The sequence below is a fragment of the Phyllostomus discolor genome, chromosome 11, assembly GCF_004126475.2.
Source record: "Phyllostomus discolor isolate MPI-MPIP mPhyDis1 chromosome 11, mPhyDis1.pri.v3, whole genome shotgun sequence".
In the NCBI taxonomy this organism is placed as follows: domain Eukaryota; kingdom Metazoa; phylum Chordata; class Mammalia; order Chiroptera; family Phyllostomidae; genus Phyllostomus; species Phyllostomus discolor.
The window spans coordinates 76,108,266-76,135,896 of NC_040913.2; the positions used below are offsets into that span (position 1 = coordinate 76,108,266).

At 44.6% G+C, this 27,631-nt stretch overlaps 1 protein-coding gene across 2 annotated transcripts in view; it reads left to right on the top strand.

Annotated features, from left to right (window-relative positions):
• Positions 1-27,631, top strand: part of FUT10 (fucosyltransferase 10) — a 63,327-nt gene that overhangs the window by 26,909 nt on the left and 8,787 nt on the right. For both annotated transcript variants that reach the window (XM_028526558.2, XM_036011623.1), the window contains exon 4: positions 24,253-25,088. In XM_028526558.2, coding sequence (XP_028382359.1) covers positions 24,253-25,088 — 836 coding nt within the window. The remainder of the gene's footprint in view (positions 1-24,252; positions 25,089-27,631) is intronic.

Here is a 27,631-nt window from a genome sequence, read left to right on the forward strand (position 1 = left end):
TCTTTATTCTGTTTATTTCACTCATCCTTCAATCTTAGTCTGTGTCACCACTTCCAGGAAGCCTTCCTCGACCTCTCTGATGAGCTCAAATCCCTTGTTATAGGCTGTCATTGCATTGCACAACATTACATGTACTTATATGATGAATTGCTTAATGCCTGCCTTTCCCCCTGTGCGATGAACTCCATCAGAGTTGGAGACTTTTCTGATTTTACTCACAGTTGTATCTCCCATACCTAGCACAGTGCCTGGTACACAGTAGGCCCTCAATAGCTGCTAAGAATTCCTGAAACCTGAGATGCGATTTTTGTGGACACAGCAAGAACCTGTTCCATTTTATGACAAGAGGGGGCAGCAGAGAGCTGCCAGAGTAGCGGCCGGGCCTCTAGTTTGTTTTTTAAGTTAGAAAAATCCAGTTTGTCAGGCTCTTGAAACAAGAGCGGGGAAAGGGTGAGAGAAACGTCCAAGTGGAAACCGAGAAGCAAAAGAACAGATAATCCGGAAGGAACAGGGAGCCAGAATGAGTCACCGGAGTTAGGTAGCGGAGACTGGAAAGGGATCTCCATGTGACTTGGGCCCGGTATCGCTTCTCACGAGGCCTCTTCAGTGTTGGCCGGGGCCCCGCCGCAACATGCGGGAAAGCCCCAAGTGTGCAGGTGGGGTAGTGAAGGAAGGAGAGAAGCCGGCTTCTTCGCGTTGGCCGCAGCTCTTTTGGAAGCTCATGGCATGGCTAGCAGTGGTAGTTCAAGCCTTTGATGGGGTTGGGACTCACAGGTGGGGCAGGGCACCCTGGGAAGAAGAAGAGAAGGAAACTCGCAATCCTAAGCACCCGCTGTGTTACAGGCACGCCCAGTCCCATAAGGTCCATACTTACCTCCTTCAGAAGGTGAGGGCGCTGCGGCTCGGAGTTACAATAATCTGCAAGTCACGTGGATAAGCTGAGGTTTTCAGCCCTGACTCCCTTGGCTGAAAAGCCCATTGCTTTTTCTCAGATACTCTGGTGACTTCTTAAAGATTTCTGTAATGGCTCTTTTTACTTGCTGTGACTGAAGAGAGTATACCCATTTCAGTTATGTGCCTTATTTGTAGATTCAGAATTTGTACTAGCAACAACTGCCCCTGTTTATGGGCTTGTTGGCTCCTGGGAAACTGTGTCATAAACGTAACAGATTGCATGTTAACTGACAGTTCATAGTCTCTGATCTCCAGCAGTCTCAGAATTTGAAGTGTCCCAGTTCTACGTGGCATGTTTGTGAGGGCAAAAATTGCAAGAACTGTTATCCTGATTCTGTACGGAAGGATGCAAGCTAATCATGAGGTTTCCTTGGTGTTAATCAAGGGAATGCTAACGTAGGAACCAGGGTGTCTGCTAACAGATCCCGAACCAAAGTCAGAATGAACTTAAACTTAGTTAAGGAATTCTGACCAGAGAAGGAAAATTCTTGTGCAACCCTTTGAGAGAGGAGAAACCCTCAGTAGAACACAATCCACGCTGTTTTATGTATTGGCTCCAGCTTGACTCGAACCCCCTAGTCCATGGGCCATCTCTTTGTGATTAGCAAAGCCAGGGTGGGGTGGTGGCACCGGGTCTCCAGTGTGAGATGGGATGGGGGTACCAGGTCTCCAGTGTGAGACGGGGGTCGGGGGGCACTGGACCTCCGGGTCCAGGAGAAATGGAAACCGGTGATGTCAGGGAAAGCACAGGGCACTCTCCCTGTTACCTAACAGCAGAGGAAAAACATCTTGGAGCTGAACATTACAAAAGTTTTGGCAGGGAGAAATGTGTGATTTTATCAAATAGTAAATAATGCTTAGGAAAAAAATACATTCTTCTCATTGCAAAGAAAAGAGTGTGTTGAAAAGTAGATGTCAGGTATTTGGGGTTTTTTTCCCTGTCAGAAGGGGAGAAAGAAAGCATCAGGGTGGACTTTTAATTATTTAATCTCTTTAAGCCATTAGCCATTTAATTGTTTCATTTTCTCCTGCAACAGTGATTTACATCACATCACCTGTGTTGCCTTGTCCATATTTGGTGAATATTTGATTTAAGCAGTTAGTCATGACAACAGTTATCACTTTCCCATGTGACACATCATCACTCAGGGGAGTGCTTTAGATGGCCCACAAATGCCAGAATGAGTTCTGAAATCGGGCGCTTGCAGACTCACGGTGGTTTTGAGCATCTGTCTACCTGTCGATCTTCTGTTCAGCACCGTATTGGATTCTGTGGGCATATCTGCCCTCAATGCATGGAGGACATGGCAACCAGATGGGTCCTTTGCCCGGAGGATAAACAATTGTTTAGGACTCAGAGCACTGGAATCATCACCAAGTTCCAAGGTGCTCCCATCAAAACCTATTGAATGCATAATGAAACCATAGTAAAAACAAATAGATCAACCCTGAATTCTGGGTCATAGAAATAAGAGACGGAAGCTGGAGAGGATAGAAGAGCCAAGATGAAGAAAGAAATGTGATGTTTGAAGATTTAAGTAAATTTCTAGCTTATAAAAGTTAGGATGCTTTTCCATAAAGTGACACTAGAGGGCAGTATGTGCGGCCAATCAAACCTCCTGGAACTGGCTGTGGAATTCTTACCGTTTCCAGTTACACTTTTTATTCAGGTTCAAATATCACCTCTTAATTCTTTTTATTACGTTAAACAAATAAAGGGGAAAAGATTTTTAAATTATACACCACTATGACAAAAATATCTTAAAGAGTTGAAGATTGTTAATTTTTATCAAAGTAATAAATTTAACTTAAAAATAATATAGTATTAAAAGATTTTTTGATTAAAAAAGAAGTTCTCTTCCCCTCTGTCCTATCTTTCCTGTAGCTTCTTATGGAATTTTTGTTCATATTTCTAAATATGTGTATAGTTATATTTCTTGAGACAAGTGGTTATTTTGTATTTATTTATTTGTTTATTTTTTATCCTCACCCAAGGACATGCTTGTTGAGTTTAGAGAGAGGGGAAGGGAGGGAGGAAGAGAGGGAGAGAAACACTGATGTGAGAGAGAAACATCAATTGGTTGCCTCCCGTATGTGCCCCAACTGGGGACCGAACCTGTGACTCAAGCCTGTGCCCTGACTGGGAATTGAATGGGCGATCCTTCGGTTTACGGGACAGTGCTCCAGCCAACTAAGCCACACCTGCGAGGGCTGTGTGGTTTAATTTTAATGAATTTCCCCAGACATACATATTTATACCTCCCCCAAATATACCTAATATAGTCAAATTTTATTTGGCTATATGACTTATAATTTTAAACTTTCTTTACAGCACTTTCCCCCCAGCTTCAACGGCTATCTGTCTTTTCTTGTCTGTGTTTGTCTCCGCATTCCTCTTCCCCCTCCTAGTCATTCAAAGCAATTTCATGACTGAAATCTTGCTCGACAGAGAGCAAGTTACGTTTCCTTTCTTGATATTTTATTTACCTAGAGCTCATACTTGTGCTTGAAAGTCCACTTAGTTTTACTTACTTTTCATGAATTTATTTAAACAGTGTTCCATCAGATATATCAAATGCCTGTGCATGTGTGGAGCATTTTTATGTATATAAATAACTTTCAGGTTCATAAATACAAAATTTAAATGAGTGGTCAGATAATCTACCCGTATTATTTCTTCTCAGGGAGCATTTTCCTGCAGCCCCATCTCCAGCTTTAAACTGGACTTGTTCTCTAACCTCGATGAACAGTCCTACCCTGCAATTTCATGCATCCTAAGAGGTTTTTTTTCCCCCCCTGCTTTATGATAGATTTCCCATCTCTTAGGTCTGATTTCTACTTTCTTGATTTACTCCCTTGAGTGGCTGCAGCCCATTTTCTAACTGTTTCCTAAGAAGAACAGAAGGAAGTTTGGGATTTAGGCTGGGCGACATCCTCCTACAGAATTTTGAAGGGTTTGCTCCCTTGTCTTCTAGAGTTCTGATGTCAGTCCGATTCCTTTTCCTCTGTAAGTGAACTTGATGAGCAGTCAGTCCCACAGGCCAACTTAATGATGGGACATCGGCTTGCAGGTTTTGCTTAGTGACTCCAGGTCTTTATGTCTTTGAAGGAGAGATACCATCAATACTAGCTCCAGAGTACGGGCATCTGGAATTCAGTTCATCTTTAGATCAGGTGATCACTCTTTGTATCTGGTAGTATTTTGCTTCCTGTTTCTTTACAGATAACCAGTGTTCTAAAATTTCATTGTCTGATGGTAGAACAAAGATATAGTGGCCACCGGAAGGGAGGTATCTTGAGACAGAAAAACAAAGCAGGCAACTCCATAGAATAAAATAGAATTTATTGTAGAGCAAGTGACTTACGGGGACAGGGTCAGAGCTGAAGATGATTCAGAGGTCTAGGCTGTAGAGATAAACTTCGCTACCAAACAGTTGTTACAATAGATTTTATATAGTGTAGCTAAGGCACTAGTGATTGACAAGACAAAGGGGCAGAGCATGTGGTATGTGCCAGGAACCATACATCCTGGTGGTCTCATGCGGGAGATCGCTTAGAATTGATGCTAACACCCTGATGATGTTCATCTTAGTTGTCGTGCCATTCTGGCTGTTTCTGGCAAGAATCTTTAGGATTACACTGTGTAAGCTTACGGAACACGGATGATCATTAACTGTAAGGCTTGTGTATGCTGGTTAAGAATAGTTAGAGTTAGTCCGAGTTCACAACATTTGAAAAACTTTATCAAAAAGGAATCAGCGGCAAAAGATGGAGTCAGTCTTGTTCACATCAACGCCTGCACACTCGTGATTCAGGACGTGGCTCGATGGGCGCCTTTCTCTTCAGTGGGACGAGCTGTTCAGTTTGGAGGCTGGTCGCTGAGCTCTGAAAACGTGTCTCGTACTATTGATTAATCATGTCATCTTTTCTGATCTCTATTTTAAAATTGTTAAGTGGATGTTGGATCTCTTAGGTTAATTTTGTACATTTAAAATATTTTCTCTTTTACTGTTTTGTGCTTGGAATAATGTAACATCTCTTTGGTTAAATAAATAATAATGCTTTAAGATTATTTCCTGTATTTCCCTTTTTTAGGTTTCACTTTTATTTAAATCTAAGTTATGTTAGAGGTTTCTCATACATTGTCTGAAGACCTTTTGATTGCTTTTATTTTGGAACCAAGCATGAAAGAGCTGATTGGAAACTTTGGAAGATGCTTGTAAGACGTGATGGTTTTGAGGGAGGCTGATGGAACCTACTTGTCCCCTTTGGGGGGATCACTAAATGTGAGGACAGTAAGTGGGGGTCAGTTTTCAGGAGCTGCTCAGTTTCTGCAGGGAAGTGTTTGAGGGGTCAGTGTTCTGGGAGCTGGTGGGGGTAGGTCCTGGGCATCTATTCTCCCTGCCTCCCTCTAATTCTCCTGTTTCCAGCTCTGACAGCCACCCTGCCCTCAGTGCAACCAAGGGTGGGCACTCATTTGAAAGTACTGAGAGAACACACCTCCAGTGTTCTGGCTGGGCATGCATCTGCCACAGGCTACATGTAAGAGGAGGGGGACCTGGGGTTTCACTGCTTCGTAATTAGGTTTTTCATCAACCCTGATGTTTTCATCCCTCAGGCCTGCCTTCCGCAGCCCCTGTCACTTCCTAGTCCTGTGTTGCAAGCCCCCTGGGCTCAGTCAGCGCCGCCTCCCTCGGCCAGAGCACCTTCCTGCACTGAGTCCGCCAGCTCCACGTCTTCCAGAAAGGCCTTTGCATCCCTCATGTGACTCAGCCTTTTTGCAGTTCTTTGTCCTTATCGGTTTCATCATTTTTTAAAAATGACCTTGTAGGCTTCATTTTTTTAAATGCGTGTTTTCTTTAGTGGGGTTCAAAGAAGACAGGGGCGGCGGGGGGAGATGAGCTTGTGTTTGACCAGGAGGTTAGGGGGCTTACTCACCACAGCGAGCCAGGCACTGAGCTCTGAGCTTTACTTAGCCGGTCTGGGAGGTTGAGTATTCCTGAAAAATCCAAGATTGTTCCTGACACTTGCTACGGACAGTAAGGGAGACTCCACTCGAGGGGAGCCTGCTGAGATAGATACAGAGATGGTGGTGGTGGGGCCTTGCCGAGCCGGGAGAGACGGAGGGACAGCCGGGCCAGCGGGACTTCAGAGCAGAGGAACAGAGTGGGGGTGGGGATGGGGAGTCACTAACAGGAAACACCAGAGGCCGTGGGGGGGCGACTCTGGCTAAACCTACCTAAAAGGGCTCTTGCTGAAGGCAGGCCAAGGTGCTCCGGCCTCACCTGGGGGGTGGAGTGGACGATGAGGAGCCCAAGCAGATCATAAGGGTCATAGGTACGGAGGATGAAGGGTTCTGGCTAAACTGACTCAGGGTTTTTTCTAACACTGGACAACGTGAAACAAACATGGAAAATCAGGGGCCAGGGCCTAGTTTCAAAAAGAGTTTCAGAGAAGCCCGACGAGAGTTTGGTCAAGGAAAGAATCTTTGTCAGCGTCCAAGTCAACTTTTGGGGAGTAAAAAACAGATAGAGAAGGAAATAACTTGATGCATCATTTGGGAACAAAAAAAGTCAGTATACAGCTAAATTAAGGGAGATTTGTTTTAGCGTAATAACTATAGAGCTTTTGCCCTTTGAAGGAACGATGCCTGCAAATAGGTCAGGTTATTCTGTTTAGCTCATTTTAGAGGGTGCACTCTGCCTGGGTGATCACTGCATGGAACCTGCTTTGTTCTGATGGGCTCTTCCGGCAGAGGTGCCAGTGCCTTTGCACGGTATCACTGTGACACTGTTCACTCAAATTCTCTCTGACTTGTTTGACACACTTAGTACATTTGCCAGAGTTGGCCAGAGAAGGATAGAGATGGAGGAGGAGAGACACAATTTGATTGTTTTCCAATATATGAGTACCAGCACTTAAAAATATATAAATGAGTCCTGGCCGGGTAGCTCATAGGTTAGAGCATTGTCCCCAAATGCCAATGTTGCAGGTTTGATCCCTGGTCAGAGCATATACAAGAATCAACCAGTGAATGCGTCAATAAATGGAACAACGAGTCAATGTTTTTCTCTTTCTTCCTCTCTCTCTAAAATAAATAACAAGAAATTTATTGGGTGACGCCCCCCCAAAACCCAGAATTATCTTCTAGAGAACTAGCCCCACTAGGTGAGTGCTCTAGGAACCCATCTGTGTCAGTGCACCAGCTGGAGTCATTGCGAGAGGCTGGGTTCAGCTTCAGTGAATTTTTTTTGAAGACCCTTTCAATGCGTTTGTCCATTTCATGATGGATCATTTACAAGCACAGCTGCCCACACTGCTCTGAGTGTTCAGTAGTCTTTGATCAAAAACCGCGTGACCCCAGTGCCCCACCCTCGCTATTCACCCGATCTTACCCTGAGAGATGCTTTGTGTCTCCCCTGATGAAAAAGGTCCTCATAGGGAAGTGTTTTGCCAGTGTGGGAGAGAATGGGGTGGGGAAAGCGGAAGCACTAAAAGGTGTCAAAAAATCGACGAGTTCAAAAACTGTTTTGAGCAGTGGAAAAAAGTCTTAATAGGTGTATTGCTTCAAATGGAAAGTACTTTGAAGGTGACTAAAGTTTAAACATGTAAGAATAGATATTGTTTATAACTAAATTTTGTTTTTTGGGTGCCCCCTCATATATCAATGAGTAAACAAACGAATAAATAGAATAGACCGGACGGCCATGGTCTTACATCCCGGGGAGGTGAACCGTTGTTGGTTCTGTGCTTTTCTGTCCCCTGAGCACGGACCCCTCGCTCCAGGCCGTGGCGCCCGGTGTCTCCCAGGAGATGTGATGGGTGATACGAGAGAAGGTTCTTTCTTGAGCAGGTCAGCTCGATGGCCTTCAGGCTAGTGGACCCACTGAGGCCGGAGCAAAGGTAGTGGCCGGGCTGAAGCTGCTCCCTGTGCTGTGCTCTGCCGCGAGGCTGGAGCCTGGGAATGAATGGCAGTCCCCGTGTTTTCAGAGTCTGTCTGCTCTGGGCTCTGTCCTTGAGGAGCGAACTGACTGGGCCCATCCAACCGCGGTTCCAGTTGTGCAGTTACTGCCCAAGGTCAGTTATCGAGGCCTTTTTAGCCTTTTGCCCAGGCTTACAATGTATTCCCAGGGCTTAACTCCTGTTGTCCTTGGCCCTGTATGTAATGCCTCTGAAAACATTTTGAGGCTTTATTTGAAAAAGTATTTTGGTAATGATTTCAAAGGCTGTGAGCTTCCCTCCTGTTGAGGGTTTTACTCTCCCAGGTTTTTGGACCAAAGACGGTAATGAGTTTTAAGTACAAAGCACTGCTGATGTGTCGACTCTGTTGAATGGTTTGTGTTGCCCGCGTGATGCGCGTGCGCAGACGTGACTCTTCCAGTGCGTGCGGCAAATGGACTTCCCTCCCGGGCCTGCTCTGAGCTGCAGACGCCCAGCGCCTTGGCCAGCACAGCGCGGGGTGTTGGAGTTCCCGAGCTCTGGCCGGGGCCCAGGGGTGCTCTCATGCGCTTTGTTTACAGCGGGTCCTGCAAGGGTGTTCTGGGTTCCTCCCTCTCTGTTTGGCCTATTGTTTCAAATCCCAAACGGAGATTTTTCGAATTAACTCATGGTACTGCGAAGTTTTTCGTTTTGAGGTAGAGCCGCGCAGCAAGGTTGAAGCCAGCACATCCTCTTCGGTGTATCTGCTAGTGAACAGATCAACAGAAAACAAAAATACTGCTCTCCGGCTCACCGTGGCCACGTGCCAGCCGTGCTGGAGATTAAAGCCACTCCAGCATTTCCCTGTCCTGCTCCCTCCATCCTGATTCGGCAGTGTCGTGTCTTAATTTTCTTATGTACCTTGGATCAGGGGACGTGCTGTTTTTCTCATAACGTCATTCACCAGTTCTAATCCTCTAATTCCTTTCATGCAAGCCCTAAGATCTCTGAGGTGCCATTATTTTTCCTGAGCACTAGCTCCAAGTTACTGGGGGAGGATTTATTTTCAGGGCTTGGCATCTGAATGACCTGGACCATAACGCCCAACAGCTATCCCCTGCTCATTATTAGACACCGGGGACTTGACAAGTAGGTAGGAAACCGATGGGAAATGGCTGTCAGGCTGTCGTCAGTGACAGGCGGCTTGCCGGAAGGATCTGGGGTGGGTGGACAGTGCCGCGCGGGGGACCCTGCATGCCAGCTCAGCTCTTGGGTTGCAAAGGATGGAGCTGGCTCTGATGTTTCACTGGGCCCGGATCTCAGCTGTGTGCTAGACTTCATTACATACCATCAGCTGGGAGAGTCAACCCCATAACTTTCTATTTCCCAACTGGGAAGCAATTCTACGACGATGTTTGGCTCTACTGGTGCAGTGCAAGGCGCCCCTTCCCTGGCCGACAGGAAGCAGCACACCCTTGGCACACGGAGATGTGCAGGTGTACACACACCCAGAGGCTCGTGAGTCCTAGACCTCGCCAGGTCTGCATCAAGCGGGAGACTGGCTTTTCACTTGAGAAATTTCCAGTGCAAGTTCATGGATGCTTCCCTACAGGCCTTTCAAAGATTGGACTGCGTTCTCCTCCCCCAGTCACCACCAGCAGGTGGCGCCTCCCTCCTGTGGGTACTGGGTACTGCGCGCCCCTATCTCAGGGCTGTTTAGCAATGAAACAGATTCCCTCCATTCCAGCCTCAGGTACGGACTCTTTACAGGGCGTACCAGTCCTGAGCAGTGTCAGAATCACAGAAGAAGCATGGAACTGCAAAGGGATGGTTTCCTTGGATCAGGGCAAGAAAACAGGTCAAAATCAAATACTCAAGGACTATTTCTCTGCGGAAGGATCACCTACTGGTGCATCGAAGGTCATCTGTTTGCGTTCTCGGGTCCCCTTCCAGGCACTTCCATCTTGGGAGCCCGTGCCTCTGCTCCCTAGAGTCTAGGCAGCTCTCAGATGTTACTTTCCTTGAAGTGAGTGAATAAGGCACCAAGGTCAGAACGGAGACCACCTCCTGAACCAAAGCCACTGTACGCGTTTTTATTAGATTAGGGTCCGCAGCTCATGTTATCTCTGTACTAGAAGCTGTTTATGTCGGGCTGCTCTATTGCATTATTTATCGGCACTGAAATCCCCACCACCTTCCTTTGTGTTGTGCCTCTGATCTTCTAGCCTTTTGAGGAATTCATAGTTATAACAACAAAATAGTGTACAATGGGAGAACATTAGCTAGGCTTTTCTTCCTTCATTTCCGGAGAAGGACTCTGTACAATTTCCTGTGATGACGGACTACACAAGTGGTGAGTGATTCTTGAGTTGATGGTACTTAGGGGGTTGAGGTGGCGTGCTGCGCCCCTGGAGTCCCGTTTAGTGGTAGGTAGAGTTGGAAGTGACCAGTGCTGTCCGATCTGCCCAAGCCTCCCTAACTTTCAGGGATGCTTCAATAGCATCCGGAAAAGATAGTGTCCCAGCCTATACTGAATCTTTAGGGTGATGGAAGACCTCACTTTTTAAAATTTCTCTAAAAAAAAACTCTTGAAAGGTGAGGTTCATGTGTAACAGATGCACACATTTGCAGTCAGTAGTTGGTGACAACTTACCAGTGAAGATATAGAGCATTTTTGCTGGAGCAGAAGGACCCTGTGGCCCTCTGTAGGTCGGTCAGCCTTCCCCACCTCCCCACCCCACACTGAGTCACCCCCACCCTCCAGCCACACCCCAGGAAACCACGCATCTGATTTCTTTCTCAATAGGCTAGTCTTGCTAGTTTAGAGACTTCATATAAATTGAATTGTGTGCTGTGTACTCTTTTTTGGGGGGGGTCTGGCTTTTGTTGCACAGTATGTTTTTGAGTTTCCTTTATTCTCTGAACAAGAGATGAAACTCGGATTTTTTAGCTCACGCTGTAAACTGACATGACCAGGAAGAAGACTAGATGGAACATAATTCACGCCTCTTCTGCCTGCGCTGAGGCTGTTGAGGGTTGGGTCATGTTTGGATTTGATGAGAGTGTGGTCTGGGAAGGGACCAGCTGTCCTGAGGTGCCCAGGACTCAGGGAGTTCCTGGGATACAGGGTTTTGTCACTGGTCGGTGGTAACACTGGACAAGTCTCAGGCAAATTGGGATGCTTTAGTCACCCTAGCCCCCCTACAGGTGTCATAAGGAACATTAGGGCGTGAGGAGTGTGAGCTTCTCAACTATAGAGGACAGGCAAGAAAAAGGGCATTGATGTGTCTTCACCTGGAGGCTCTCAGCAGCAGGGACCTGCTTCTGGGTCCCTGGGTCCCTGGGTCCCTGGGTCCTTGGGTCCTCGGGTCCTCGGGTCCTCTGGTCCTCTGGGTGCGCTCTCCAGCTGGGCTCGCAAGGTATCGCTTTCCTGATTTCAGCTGAGGTTGTCAAAAACGTTTTGTATGGTTCGGTTTCCTATTTTATTAAGGATATATTATGTTTTACTACTTTTCTGTTTTCCAGAATACTATTTTAGGAGCTCTGACATTGCCAACGTTTAATACTTTGAAATGTAATCAGGATCGTGAAGGACATATTTGAAAGCGCTTTGATTAACACATTAGATTAGTCATTATTATTCTTTCGGGTGTTTGGTTTGATGGGCTCCAGCTTGATTATTGTGATGTGTTTAATTTTTAAAAATCCAACCAAGTTTTTCAACCGAGTTAGAAGTCAGTGTTCTAACACAGCTTCTCTGAGGATGCGTGCTAATCTCTCATATTTATCTGAAATTATTCATTAACTGGCTGTTAGCACAACACATTTACCTGTGGTGGTTCATGCAATCTATAACCTGTCAGGTTTCTTTTGGGCCATATGAAGTCCCCGGAAGTGAACGGTGCCATACGATTTTCCACATAAATTCTGAAATGCGCTATTGTAAGCATGCGGCATCCCAAAGGTAGTGTCTCCTAAGCAGCACCGGGGATGATACGGTCATTTTGGAGCCTGTCTGTGAGCCTTCACATACTATACAGTCTGTGAGAGTTTTTGATGCTTTTCTTCAGAGAAGTGTTTCTTTTCTCCTTTAATTTTTTTGATTTTCAAAAATTATGTAGATGATGTATGAATATATTATTAAGGCAAAATTTAAACAATAAAGAAGTCTAACAAGCAAAAGTAATGAAATTTCATCTTTTCTTTCTCAATCCTTGTTCCAGGCAGATTAATGCCTATTTTCTCAGAAGTTTTATGTACAATTGAATTCAGCCTACAGTTTTGCCTGTTTTTTTTTCTTAAACTGACATACTATAGAAATACAATTTTTTCATTTAAACGTGTAATTTGAAGATTTTTCAGATTAGACTATATAAATTTACTTCATTATTTTTAAAGCTATGGTGATTCAGTGGTAGGAAGGTACCTACATTTGTTTAGACATTCCTGCCAATGATTATTTAGGCTATTGCTGTTTTTTTGTTGTGAATATGCTTATATGTTTCTGCTTACATGTGCTATTATTTCTCTAGATATCTGAGAGTGGCGTCACTGTGTCAGTGGAGAAATTAAATAAAACTTTTGGTACATCACTGCCAAATTGGCCTTGAAGAGAATGTACTGACTTTCCTTCAAGTTTTGAATTCTTATTAACATGTGAAAAATTTAAAACAGAATAAAAATGGATAATTAAATTTTGCAAGCTCAGACAGCAAGTTCATAATTTTCTCTGCTTTTAGTAAATCTTTTTTATTGCTTACTTATACACTTGATTTGTATCAAACTTCTCAGAAAACTTTAAGATGCTTGGCTTATTGATTTGTTTCCTAGTTATAATTTTTTGGACTTCACATGAGCTCAGGATTAGCATAATTTTAATTTTCTTTTTCCTGACTGCTAAGAAACACTAATGAAAATGAGGTCAGCATGGAATAGTTAAGAAATCACCTACACCTAAAAATCTTCCATACCAAAGCTCAGGTTAAGAGTCCAATTCTTTAGCATTTTTTTAATAATCTATTTTTAAGTTTTATGAGTCACTAATTCCTTCTCAAATCGTTGACTCTGTCAAAGAAATTTTTTTAGCAAATAATTAATTAACTGGAACAATAAGTGCCATAGTGTTGCTAAGACTTCATTATTTGTTGTGAGGTTGTAGTATGACCTACTAGTCTACCATGAAGTGTTATCGTAAGTACTTAAAATAAAATTACTTGCTAGAGTAAATGAGGATGGAGAAAGTGTGTAAGATGAGGTAGTGATGTTCTCAGCAATGCACTTCACCTATTGCTTCCTGACTTCACACATCCTGTTATGTCCACAGAAACCTATTAGCCTCAGTGGGTGGAGACTCGCGTCCTGAAATGAACATTTAGCGATTCGACCTGAAATCCCTGTTCGCTTTGATGGGACTGTTGTAATTTGCAGATGACAGTTGTATAAAGGGCCTTCAATACTTTGTCTCAATTTTAAGATGTTTTTAGAATGCCCAGTGATTCCACCTTTGAGCTCTGTCCCCTTGACAGGTACTTGGTGTTGGCACCCAATTTCTGCTTTCACTTCTTGTCATCTACCTCTTACTGTCAAAATAAACTAAGGCCTGACTTCTGCACAATAAAAGCTAAAAATGCATTTATTTATTCTCCAAATATCTTTGAGTACCTCCTATGTTCCAGGCTCTAGGTCTGGTTCTACAGGCAAAGATGAACAAACCATGGGCCCTGGAGGGGGGGCCAGGCGGGTCCACGGGGGTCCACACATAATTGCAGTTGAGTGTGATAAATGCTGTAGTTAGGTCACTACCAAGAGTCACAAGATCACTGAATAGGAAACAACCAAAATGAGGAGTCGGGCAACCTGGAAAGCTCTTCCTGCAAAAGCATTCACCTTCTAAAGATTCAGAGTCAATAGCAATTTAGCCCAGCTTGGAAAAAGAGCAGGAAAGGCCTCACCTACAGCCCAGCTTTGCAATGCAGCCACCTGCAGACTCCCCAGACATTAGGCCCCAGACCAATGCCGTCATCCTTCAGATGCGTTAGGGCTGCAGGTGTGAACACCAGACCCGAAGTGGCTGAGCAGTCCAGGCACTTATTTACTGACTCAGCCAGAAGTCTGGGTGGGCAGACCTGTTTTGCTCAGCAGTTCAGCAGGTCACTGCAGACGTCCTCTGACTCGGCCGTTTCTCCACACGGTCCTCCGAGGGCTGAGATGGCTGAAAGCTCTGTGACTCACCTACCTGACCACACCCAGCAGCTCCCAGACTTTGTGCGATGGTATCTCTCTCTGAGCACCCTCGTTTTCTCACTCTCTTCTTGTGCTTTTGCCCCTGTGCGCCTGCTCCCTTGCGGGCTGTCTGCTTGCACGGGCTGCAGCTTTGGAGGGCAGGAATACAGTGAACCTCAAGCTGTCTGCCTTGCCCAGTAGGCCTCCCTTGTCAGAGTGTGTGAGGCATTTTCATTTCCAGTCTTGGGGCTCATTCTGTTCTTGCTTTGACCCATTGTCTCTGCTTGATGAGGTGTTTTGGGACAAGTGTCATCTGTCTTTGAGTATGAACAATATAGCATAAACTAATATCACTATAAATGCCTTTTTTAAGGATGTCAGCAGTGAGTGTGCTGAAGAGTTGTCCCGTGCTGTCATTTGACCCTCACACACATACACTCTCCCACACTGACGCACTGACATACTCCTGATGTTCACATTGCTTCTTTGGGAATATGGACGATGTTTCTCCTCCTGTTCCTTCTGTCCTCTGGCTTCTTCTCCCTCTTATGTTTTTTAGTGCAATAGAAGTTTTTGTATTGAGTATGCATCATCCTAGACATTTGATAAAAATTAAGCAAAATAAAAACGGATAAAAAATTGTTTATGTCCTTTGCTTTACCTGTTACTGTCTCACTCTTTTTGACTGCCAGAGGAGAGGTGGATGGATCGTATTTTTTTTATAATATCACGCTTGGGCCTATAACATACAACTTATACATTGTACTACTAAGGATTCTTAATGTGGACCTACAACCCTTGGCCAAATTTGCTGTTGTTTTGTTACTTCTGTGATGAGACACATGTGCATTAGGAAGTCAGTCTGGAGTATCCTAGACATGGTTAGCTTTGGGGGGCAGTGCTTTATTCTTCATCGTTTCTCTCTTGGGTAGAGAGATTCTAAGATGATTCCATGGAGTAGGACACTGGAGGTTTTTGAGAACAAGAGTTTATTTTCCAAGGTCATAGCTCCCAACTAAGGCCAAATGTGGCCCAGAGGCTAATTGGGATATAATGAATGATTTGGCAGTTCTGTATCTACCTGGTGGGTAGACTCGCTTTGCAAATAGCACTCATTTGGTGTATTGATCATTCAGAGGATATAATTAACTTGGAGATGGACTGCTGTACTCAGGATTAGCGTCTGTGAAGCATCCCTCCAGCCAAGAGTCTGAGACAGGCCCCTGGGTAGTACACGCTGAAGTTCTGCTTGTTACCGAAGATGCCAGCTGTATTGAGTGCCTCCGGATACAAGGGTCTTTCCTGAGCCACTTTTCAGAGTGTAGATTTGTCCCACAAAGTGGAAAAACTGGGAGGATGTTGACGTGACCGGGTGCACTGGATGGAATAACCACGTGATCATTAGAAAGAAGAGGGCGGGGCCGTGCAGGTTGATGATGTGGACATCTCCCTCCACCGACATGTCCCTTCATGGAGAAGGCCAGGTTCGCAACAGCGTGTGTCCTGTGTTTTCATTGCTGTGAAAACACTTCTTCAATTCTGAAAAGCATTTTTCTTTTTCCAATGTTAACAGCTCTGACGTCGGCACGTGTGGTGCGGTTGATAGCCTCGCTCAGTCACCGCCAGCCCGGCAGCAGCAGCGGGCCGTGGCGGTCCTTCCATCTGGCACGGTGGGGCACTGCAGCCCTTTGACGTGGCCGCCAGCAAACCATTTAAGGGCCACCTGAGGGAAGGATATGAGTCCAGTTGATGTCCGGAAGCTCTCTTTGACTCCTGGCAGTGCCAGGAGAGCACGGGCATCGAAGCTGGGAGACGGGTGTGAGAGGTTCGGAGGGAAATCTCGGAGATGAGAGCGGAGCAGTCTTCTAAGCAAGGCCGTGTGGCTAACAGTCTTAAGGGCACAGAGCTAAATATTGTATTAAAACCACTGACATCAAAGATTCGAAAGTGATTCAGAACCGTTGGACTCTGAATGTGAAGACACTTTAGAAACTTTAACAATTTAACATACTTTTCTAAGCATTCAGGGGAGTGACAAATAATAAAAATCTATAGGCAAATCTAAAAAAGTTCTTTCAATAAGTGTAAGTAGGAATTCTAAGTATAAGAAAGCATTATATCATACTTCAGTTGGAAATACTTTTCTTAGTGACATGAAAAATAATGGGGCATCTTATAGTTTATTTTTCCTAGGTTTAATTAAATAGGGTTTCCTTCCTTTCTTCCCTTCTTCCTTCCATCCATTTTTTTTTAAATGCAGAACATATAAGAGACAGCTAACAGAAGGGAGGGACCTGGATTTCTGATGCATGGGGACGCTATTCCCATATGACCTTTTGCTTACTTTATTTTTATTTTTATGAGAACTATAGATATTCTAAGTTTAAATAGCAAAGTTACCCCCCAAGGTTACCACTTGCAGGCCCTTTATTGACCTCTCTGGTCTCTATCACCAGATCTCTAGGTAACATGGTGGTATTTCATGGGTTTTCATTGTTAGGTGTTATCTGTTGACTCAATCTTGGTAGATGAGCGTTTACTCCCTTACCCTGTCCTTGGCCACACACACTCACCCTCCTGTATCTCCACCTTGCACTTGTATTTACCATACTTGATAGATCAATATTTACTCTACATTATTATAACTATGCAAATGACATTCACAGGTGAAACAGATAGTACACTGATTACTTTTCTTGTTTCCCCAGAGTTAATAATTGGGTCATATTTATTTTCTTTAATTACTTGGTTTTTCTATGTACTCATCGGAAATTCAGCTCCAAACTCTTTGACCAGTCAGAAACAATGATTCCTTTTTCTCTCCTGCCACAGCTAATTGTGTTCGTGTTATTCCACTTTGAGCTTCGGCTAATGGTTTAACATTGACATTTGCAATCATAAGATCTCTGGGGCTTATTTTGTTCATGTTTAAAGCCCCAGAGTTCCCAGCTTCATGCCCCCCGGCAGTAGGACCAGTACAAACTTGCTTTGTGGCAGTGGCTGTGCTTCTCGGCATTAGTGGCCGTGTCTCCTGGTTCCTGGTGTGTTAGCTGCAACAAGAGAGAATCGGAACATGAGATGGGAAACACCCTAATGGGGCCTTTCAAAACAAAGAATAAAGTCTTCACATGCCTTGAGAGAGATCACAAACCCTAACCCAGGGTTATGGAGCTTGGCCTTGAAAGTTTTATGCCAGAGTTCAGCAGAGTGGTCTAGGGCTCTGACGTGTGGCTTTGCAAGGCCCAAGGCCCTTCCCCAATGCCCTTGGCGGCATCAGCTCCCCGGCCCTTGGGGGAGGGGAGTGCCTTAGGCTGCACTGCTAACTGTTGCTCCTGCTCCTTTCTTCTTGGTCTCCACAACACCTAATCCTCACTTTCTCTAATTATTTCTGGCGAAGCCATTGAATTTCCTTTTGGTTTAGATTTAGACACTGTCAGAGAACTTGAATACACTGTTACGCTTATAGCAGGGAGGTAGCAGTTGTAATAGTTATCTTGAATACTGAAAGTTCTTTGAGCTTTATGAAACAAATGATTTAATCCAAGACAGGAAATTAAAACAAACTCAGGGAGGTCACTACGAGTTTAGCTCCGGCTGAGGTGATTAACAGTGGATGTGATTCATGAGCTACAGCTGCCCCCTACAACGGTGTTTTGCCCGTTGTTTCCTAAGCTTGAGCATCTTTTGGTCTTAGAGGTTTTCATTTCCAATGGGTAAAAGGCTCTGTAGTGAATCGTTGAGCAACAAGAAAGTCTTTATCTCTTTTTACATTAAATGTCAAGAAACACGGTGGAGAGGATTTGTAATTTGTGGTAGAACTTCAAATGAGGTCAAATATAGTTTTTCTGAAGACCTTCACCTCTACCTCATTGTTCTTTGTAGCAGCCTGGGTCATCCGTGTTCTGTATATTTTAATTAGCAGCTCGGAGAAGGAATTGATAACATAGTACCTGAATGAGGAACGTGCTATTGGTTTCAAGTAATTTGATGGCTCCTTTCTTAAAGGGAGTCTCATTTTCCAGTCTTATATTTTCCCCTCTTAAATGGAAGACTTGCATTATTTCTGCTTCCACATTCTCAGCAGATGGACTAGGAGAAATTAAACAGAAGGGCCATTTTCTGAGGGGAAGATAGGAACCTAAGATGATGGTAACAAGGGGGAAAACTGTGTTGAAACAGTATTTTTAGAAAAATCAAGGACCAAAGGAGCAAGAGAAAACTTGTCACACAACTTGGAATAGTAAGTTGCAAACAGATGGAAGTCCCAAGGTTTGGAAATGGGCTTCTGTATTTATCAGTCTCATAGGAAAACAAATTATTCTAGGTATTTCAAATAGTGGAAATTCATCATGGGAATGGATTACCAAGGGGTTGAAGGGCTAGTCGGAGCAGAAAGGGGAGGTGGAAGGTTATGCAAAATGAATAACAGGAAACGTCTCAGGGAAATCACTTTACTCGAAGTGCAGGATGGCTGGTCTCCAAGGCTCCCCTGGTGGAGGTGAGCAGCAACCCATGAGCCAGCCCTCCTGGTCACTGCCTGTGCCGCGGTGGCTGTCAGCACTGTCCACATGACCCGGGTCTCCACTACATGATCACGGTCTCCAGAGCTGCGGCTCTCCCTGCAACATGAGAAGGCTTTAGGAGGATGTTCCTTTTCCCCTCCAACCTTCCAGTCTCCCTGCGGTGCTCCCATCGGCGGGGCCTAATTGCAAGACAGTTGGCAAGGGATCCTGAGAAATGCTGTTTACAGGGTCTTAGCCTTGGGGAATACAGAACATAACATACAAAAAAACCAGCTGAATTGGTGCGCTTTGTTTAAGGAATCTCGAAAGGTACATCAGGCCCTTATTTAGTGGAGAGCGTGAATTCTGGTCACCAGCCATGCTTGGGGAGGGTGAGTGGCAACTTGAATTAGAACAATGGAGCCCTCAGACTTGGCCAAGAGGGGTCTGTCTACTTTGGCCTTCCTCCAGCTGCGAGGAGTTTATGGGCCATGGTCATATGGCCACTCGTGGCCACAGGGCCTGTGCCCTCCACATCCGAATTTATCATGGGAACCCCAGAATTCCCTGCCCCAGAGGCCAGCTTGGAGCCCACTCCAGAGAACCAGTGCATCCCTGGTTTATCTTCCCAAGAACAGATGGGTTTAAAGGTTGTCCAGGGGTGACCGCAAAGATGCGAATAGTAAATGAAAAGTATTGCACGGAAACGTGTTAAAAACAGCTGGGTTTTATTTGAGCTACTGCAGCAGAGGACAGAAGCTTCAGTATAGAACTGAGCTCAACACCTACCCTCATCCCAAGAGGAGAAGAAAATGGGTGTTTCACCTGCAGCGGCCCTGAGTGATTGGAAGGGGAGGTTTGAGGGACTGAGGGTGGGTGGGCAAGTGAAGGAGAGTCCTCTATCTTCTCCCCTTTTCACCCCATACCAGGTCCCCCCAACAATTATGAATTGTGGCACAAAATGGCGTTAGTCTTGATTATATATTATCTCTATTTGATGTGAACCATTTGCACTTTTAAATAAAATCATGATGCATATATGTTAAGGTGGAAAGATAAAACATTTAACAGCTTGTTAAATTGATTTATAGCTCGTTAGATTGATTTATAGCTTTTCCATGTTTAGGCTCAGGGTGTGTGGGGCTCTATTTGTACCCCCGCCTCAGGCCCTGCGTGGTAGGGGGCTGCAGAGGTATTGACGGGCCTGTAGCACAGGCTCAGTCAGGGGGCTGGAGAAATTTCCAGGCCCAGGGCTAGGACAGACATATGCCTAATTGAACATGCATAATTGATAGAGGACTATAACATGTATAATTGAGAGAGGCCCATGGGACATAGGATTGATTAAGGGGGAGATGAAAGGACTCGTGAAGAGAGAGGAGGGCAGGGAGGGAAGAGCAGGGGTCTGGACGTAGGTAGGAGAGTGCTCTGCGTGGGGTGGCCTGCCAGAGTCTCTGTGCGCCGGTCAGAGGCAGGCGGTCCCTCCCGGGCATGCTCGTGGCACGAACCTCTAGTGCCCTTGGCTGGAGTTTAGCCCGAGGGAGCAGGAGCCTTTCCCAGTGACCGACACCATTCTTTCACATTTTTAGTTAACCCTCAGGACTCAGAGAAAATAAATGATCTGATGGCGCTGTGAGGGAAAGCTGAGAAAATTCACGTGAAATGGCTTTAAAAATAGCAATGAACTATGGAAATGCTACATGATAACATCGGAGACAGACGCTTGCCTTAAACTGTTTTTTCACCCCCAAAGTTTTAGTTCCCTCTACTGGGAGTTGTTAGGTGGCACCACATTTTATGGGCCACAGTTTTATCATAGAGATTCTTTTAAAAACAGAAATTACCTTTGAAGGCCATTTTGTGGGAGCACTTTTTGCCCCCAGTTAAGGCATGCTGCCTTCCCAAGGGACTGGGTTTACGCTGGGTGTTATTTTTGTGGGTGTTCTTGGGAGTGCCAAGGGTAAGTTGTTCAATAGACTGAGCGTTGTAGCAGGTCCTTTACCACTAGTCAGTCTGAAAGTTCTGGTCCCCACCAGGGGCTCTTGGCTCCAGATAAATGACTCAGACCTCAGTGGCCCAGTGGGGTGAGTAGCATGCATTGCTCTCTGTCTTTACTGGCCTGTCTTGAAATCACAGAAGAAGAGTATAGAATCCCGCAGAAGAGACGGAGCGCAGAACCACGTGTCATCAGGTATTAGCGCTCTTCTGCTCATCTGCCGTTTCAGGTGCAGTCTCCACAGTCAGCAGTCTGGCATCCTCCGCCAGCATGAATTTTACTCCAGTTGCATGCCATGGCAGTTTCCTTTACAGTGCACTTTAGTGCTTAAGATCTATTTGTCAGCTGGTATTTAGAGGAAGGAATAAATTTGTCAGTAGTCAATAAACACAAATGACCCGGAGAAAAGAAAGTCTGAATCTGAATTTGTTAAAGGTAAGATCCGGTGAAGATGACTAGTAAAACAATCAGATGCAAGTTAGTCACGTTTTTTTTGGATTTATCTTAAGTTAGTTGATTTTCATTTCTTTAAAGACCCGAGTTCCAATCCTTACTATAGTGGGCACTTCCCTGGAGTCAGAGAGAGCTAACTATTGTTTCCTGAGCTACATCCCGTACCTGTTAGGAGTTTCTCCATATTCATCCCCATACCCCAGGCCGTGATGTCTTCGGCGAAGTATTCTCGGTCTGTTGTGGGCCTAATATCAGCATTCTTGAGTGTTTGCCACCCGAAACTCTAAGCTTAGGGGAGGAATTCACTGGGCAAAATGCCTTTAAAAAAATCCTTCCCCAGAGAATTTTAATTTGTAAGAATACAGAAAGCTTGTTTCAATGTGTATATGTGTGTGTGTGTGTGTGTGTGTGTGTTGTGTAACTAGGAAGTTTTTTTTTCAGATAGCAAATACGGGACATGTTTCTGGAAAGTCAGTTCCTTTTAACTTTCCTCTCTATTAAAGAGGCATTCCCCCACTCTCAAAGATATAAAGCACCACTCCTACAGATTAAACAAAATTCAGATGGATGTACGAGAACCGCACACTCACATAGATAAGCTGTGTTGCTTTAGTACGTGAATACCAATCAGTGTTTCTTGCTTAGATTCTGCGGGCTTTTTTGCTACCACAGATTGCAAATGGGAGGGACTCAACGCTCTTCTCCCGTCCTTCCATCATCAAGGTTTCGTTAGCAGCTTGGTTAAAGGTATAATGAGCTTGTACGCCTTCATCTCCTAGTTGTAATGAATGAGGCTCATTATAACTGGCGGCTGTTTCGGGTTTGATTCCCACTACCCTCACAGCCCGAGTGGATCTAGAGGGTGGCCCTGACAAGGTCCAGACAGAGCCGTTTGTAGCTTCTCCTGTGCTTTACTGATGCAGACAAGCGGGGATGATATTTGAGCCCTCTCCCTTACCTGAAGCATCGGAGGCAGGCTTTTTGTCTGTTTCCCAGCTCTGCCCCTTGGATCTTTCCTGTGGCACACCCAGGTGCCACATGACTGTTAGTAACAGACAGCCACTGGGGTATGAGTCAGTCACTCAGGACGTCTGTATCAGATTCCCCGGGTAATTCTCAAACCAGCCTCCTGTCCATCACATCCCCTCTAGTGTCTGACCTTACAGTTGGAGCCTCACCTCTGACCTGCAGGGACTGGGTTGTAGTTCTTGCTCTCCTAGGCAGATGGCCTTGATTCTGACTTGTGCCGTCGGTGGAAACTTCATGTTCTAACTCAGGTTTCATGGGTCCAAGTTCCCATCATTGGCTACTTGACCAACCTAGAATCTTTTTAAGCATTTTTTTGTCATTGCCTGAGGACATGCTCATTGATTTCAGAGAGAAGGGGATGGAGGGAGACAGAGCGGGAAACATCAATGTGACAAAGAAACATCGGTTGCATCTTGCATGCGTTGTGACTGGGGACCAAACTCGCAACCCAGTCCTATGCCCTGACCAGGAATCGAACCCATGACCTGTCGGTTTAAGAGATGTTGCTCCAGCCCTGGCTGGCGTAGCTCAGTGGATTGAGCGCGGGCTGCAAACCGAAGTGTCCCAGGTTCGATTCCCAGCCAGGGTACATTCCTGGGTTGCAGGCCATAACCCCCAGCAACCGCACATTGATGTCTCTCTCTCTCTCTGTTTCTCTCTCTCTCTCTCTCCCCCCCTCCTTCCCTCCCTAAAAATAAATAAATAAAATCTTTAAAAAAAAAAAAAAAAGAGAGATGTTGCTCCAACCAACTGAGCCATACTGGCCAGGACCAGCCTAGAACCTTTTTGAGCAGTAACCACTTCAATGTAATAAATTGCCTAAAATTCTCTTCTTTTTCATGTCCTCATGTTTCTCTCTTAACCTTTGCTGACCATCCAACCCCATGTGCCATTAAATCTCAGTTTTGAGGATGAGTAGTCTTTTTGATGATAAAGGTCAAATATAGCAAACGCCAAGTAAACAAAAAACCATTTTTAGATATTAATCTTTTATTCTTGATGATTGAGAAAAAAAGCCTGTTATCGAGACAGTAGTACTTTCTTCAGCAATTTCTTTATGCTCAGTATATGTCTTCTAGCACAATCTTATTTGATCTTTAACTGTTTAAATCCTTTCCTGAGTAATTGATTTCTCACTGATGTACTGTTGGAAGCAGAGTATACATTTATTTGACAGTGTGCACTGGTGTCAAATAATTTTTATGAACTCTACTGGATAATAAGTTTTATTTCACTAGAAGCATTTATTTGGTGCTTTTCTTCCCAGTGAGCCCTGGAAGATGGCTTTTCTACCCTTCCCTTACATTTCAAAAGCATAAAGCAGGGGCCACAAAATCATCCATGTCAGGAACACTTTAGAAATTCTGTATTCTGTATTGTGATATTGTCTTAATTTTTCTTTCTCAGTTATGGAAATACATTCTCCCCGATTGGGTCTCCACCCACACAGGCAGGAAACAACTGCTCACCACATCCATCACTCCGGTCCCCACGTTATCACGTTCCAGGGGCTTCCCAATTAATCCCGTGGACGCTAGAGTCACTCGTAATTATAATCCTTTCATGCCTTCTTTATTTCTTGATATGCTTGTTAATTCATGTCCATCCTGCAGTGGTCTGTAACGCAGTGCTATTATCAGCGCTTCGTCTTTAAAAGCCTCTTGTCTACCACTTTGACTAAGATTGATTAACTGCACTTTGTTGAAATCGATCATTCGGATTAAAAAATCTATCCTGTATATTTATTCTGGCTACTTTTGCATGATTTCACCTTTTTTCAGTTAATCAATCTGCCAAGCTGACTGCTTTTCCCTTTTTGGCTCCCTTTCTCTTCTCTTTTTAACGAACGGCCTATTTCTTGTGTCCGTTCCTAGACAACACCCTCAGGAGGACAAACCGCTTGCAGGAGGCCATGGGGTCAATTCTCCCTTCAGATCCTGGCTGGACATCGCTCCCATTTCCCTTTTCATTACATGAGAACGCAGACCCTGTCCTTGGTGGTTCTCCCCTGGAGCAGTTTCCGGGGCGAAAGCTTCGTGACTGACTGCGGACTCTTTGCAGAGACTGTACCATGCTTTTTACTTACAGTCTCAAGCTCTGAGTTCTAGTCTGACCAGGTGGACTCAAACTTAACCACAATTCTTTGGGGCACACTAAACGTTTCTTTTCTTCTCCTAGGTACTGACTTTAACATAGACAGCTTACCTCTGCCCCGGAAAGCCCATCATGACTGGGCCCTTTTTCACGAAGAATCTCCGAAAAACAATTATAAGCTCTTTCATCAGCCCATCATCACTTTGTTCAACTACACTGCCACGTTCAGCCGGCATTCCCACTTGCCACTGACCACCCAGTACTTGGAGGGCATAGAAGTCCTGAAGTCACACCGATACCTGGTCCCTCTGCAGTCCAAAAACAACCTTCGAAAGAGGCTCGCTCCGCTGGTGTATGTGCAGTCAGACTGTGACCCCCCATCAGACAGGGACAGCTACGTTCGAGAGCTGATGACTTACATTGAGGTCGACTCCTATGGGGAGTGTTTGCACAACAAAGATCTCCCTCAGCAGCTGAAAAACCCAGCCTCCATGGAGGCCGATGGCTTTTATAGGATCATTGCGCAGTACAAGTTCATCCTTGCTTTTGAGAACGCAGTGTGCGATGACTACATCACGGAGAAGTTGTGGAGGCCCCTGAAACTGGGGGTGGTCCCTGTGTACTATGGATCCCCCAGCATCACGGACTGGCTGCCTAGCAACAGAAGTGCTATTCTTGTATCGGAGTTTTCCCACCCCAGAGAGCTGGCAGGTTACATCAGACGGCTGGACCGTGACGACAGACTGTACGAGGCCTACACGGAGTGGAAGCTGAAGAGGGAGATCTCTAACCAGCGGCTTGTCACGGCTCTCAGGGAGCGGAAGTGGGGAGTGCAAGACATCACTCAAGACAACTTCGTCGATGCCTTTGAGTGTATGGTGTGCAACAAGGTGTGGGATAATATTAGGCTGCAGGAAAAGGTAAGCGAATCAAGGTGCTAGGGTGGTCGTCTTGATGGCATCTGCCTTTTTGCATCCTTTGAGGTTGCCAGGAAGTTCACTGCCATGTCCTTCCTGAAGGCCTTAAACTCTCCTGTATTTCTCTGCGGGAGGACACCATGCTGCAGGTGCTGGGCAGCGAGTGAGTCAGGGGGTGGGTGCAGGAGAGGGAAGAAGGCCAAAACTTTTTTTTAAAAATTCGAAGTTTTGAATCTCATCCTTTAACCATTAACCTTTCTCTCAGTGCTATGGTTTCTGCCAGAGACCTCACACTCATGCCCCATAGGCTGCTGTTTTGGAACTTTTCAGCTCACATATACAACCAGTTAATTTCTCTTTTTCTTTGATTCTCGCTCTTTCTCATCGTGTTTTTTAATGTGTAGAGAATGTTCAAATAATGATTGGAAAAATCCTTAAAAGATTTCTTTTTCTTAAATTATTATACAGTTCTTAGTAATGTCTTCAAAGTTCTAGATGCTTTTAACATTTATTTACTTTATTCACTTGTACCATGAATGGTTCTACTTTATATATAACTGAATTTTTTATAAAATGATTTATTGAAAAAAAAGGAATGGTCGGTTTTGATTATCACTGAAATTTTTTATTATTGTTATTTTTTCAAATTATATTTTATTGATTATGCTATTAAAGTTGTCCTGATTTTTCCCCCTTCCCCCCTTCCACCCAGCACCCTCTTCTCCCTCAGGCAATCCTCACACCTTTGTTCATGTCCATGGTTCATACATGTAAGTTCTTTGGCTACTCCATTTCCTATACTCTACTCTACATCCCTATGGCTTCTCTGTAACTACCTATTTATACTTCTTAATTCCTTCACCTCTTTGCCTATTCTCCCAACCCCACTCCCATCTGGCAACCATCAAAACACTCTCTGTATCATGATTCTGTCTCTGTTTTCTTGTTTGCTTAGTTTGTTTTTTAGATTCAGTTGTTAATAGATATGCATTTTTTGGCATTTTTATTTTCCATAGTTTTGATCTTTTTCTTGAATAAGTCCCTTTAACATTTCATATAATAATGGTTTGGTGATGATGAACTCCTTTCATTTTTTTCTTGTCTGGGAAGCTCTTTATCTGCTCTTTGATTCTAAATGATATTGTTGCTGGATAGAGCAGTATTGGCTGTAGGTCCCTGCTTTTCATCATCTTGAATATTTCTGGCCAATACCTTCTTGCCTGCAAAGTTTCTTTTGAGAAATCAGCTGACAGTCTTATGGAACCTCCCCTGTAAGTAACTAACTGCTTTTGTCTTGCTGCTTTTAAGATTCTCTCCTTGTCTTTAACCTTTGATGTTTTATTTATTACGTGTCTTGGAGTGGGCCTCTTTGCATCCGTTTTGTTTGGGATTCTCTGTGCTTCCTGGACTTGAATGTCTATTTCCTTCACTAAATTAGGGAAGTTTTCTTTCATTATTTTTTCAAATAGATTCCCAATTTCTTGCTCTTTTTCTTTTTCTTTCTGGTACCTCTATGATGCTAATGTTGAAATGCTTGAAGTTGTCCAAGAGGCTGCTTATGATGTCTTCATTTTTTTGGATTCTTTTTCCTTGTTGTTCTGATTGGTTGTTTTTTTCTGCCTTATGTTACAAATCATTGATTTGATTCTTGGCTTCATCCACTCTACTGTCGATTCTCTGTAAATTATTATTTCAATTAGTGTGTGTTTCATTTCTGACTGGGTATTTTTTATGCTGTTGAGGTCCTCACTATGTTCCATGATCATCCTTATAGCCATCCTTATAACCACCAACCTTATAATTATTTTGAACTCTGCATCTGATAGATTGTGTAGCTCTATTTTGTTTAGTTCTTTTTCTGGATTTTGACCTGTTCTTTCATTTGGACCATGTTTCTTTGTCTCCTCATTTTGGCAGCACCCCTGGTATTTGTTCCTATGTATTAGGTAGAGCTGCTAAGACTCCCTATCTTGGTATCATGGCTTAAAGTAGTACATGTCCTGTAGGGTCCAGTGGCACAGCCTCCCCTATTACCCAAGCTAGGTACTCGAGATGCACTCTCTGTGTGGGCTGAGTATACCTTTCTCTAGTAGTTGAGCCTTGATTGCTGTTGGTAGGTCAATGAGGGAGATTTACTCAGGCCAGTCACTACAAGGACTGGCTTTGACCACTTGACCACCAACCTCCACTCTCTGTGGAGGATAAGCTCTGCAGGAGCCCACTTCACAGAACAGAACTGACTTCAGCAGGGTTCTAGAGCCTTCTGGTGTTTCCCAGGTGATACAGGTCAATGTCATCTACTGCTTGTGCTCTGTCTGGGGCCACTTGGCATAACCTATAAAGTGATCTACAGATGGCTGCTACTCGTGCTGAGTTAGGGGCACCCAAGTAAGGCTAGGCTGTGAACCAATGCCAGCTGCTGCTAGTGCTGGTCCTAGAGCCACTTAGTAAGAGGTACAGGGGGATGGAGACTTGCTGGAGCCAGCTGTTGCTTGTTTGAGAGAATTTAGGAAGGTTTGAAACATGAGCCAAAGTAAGCCATTCAT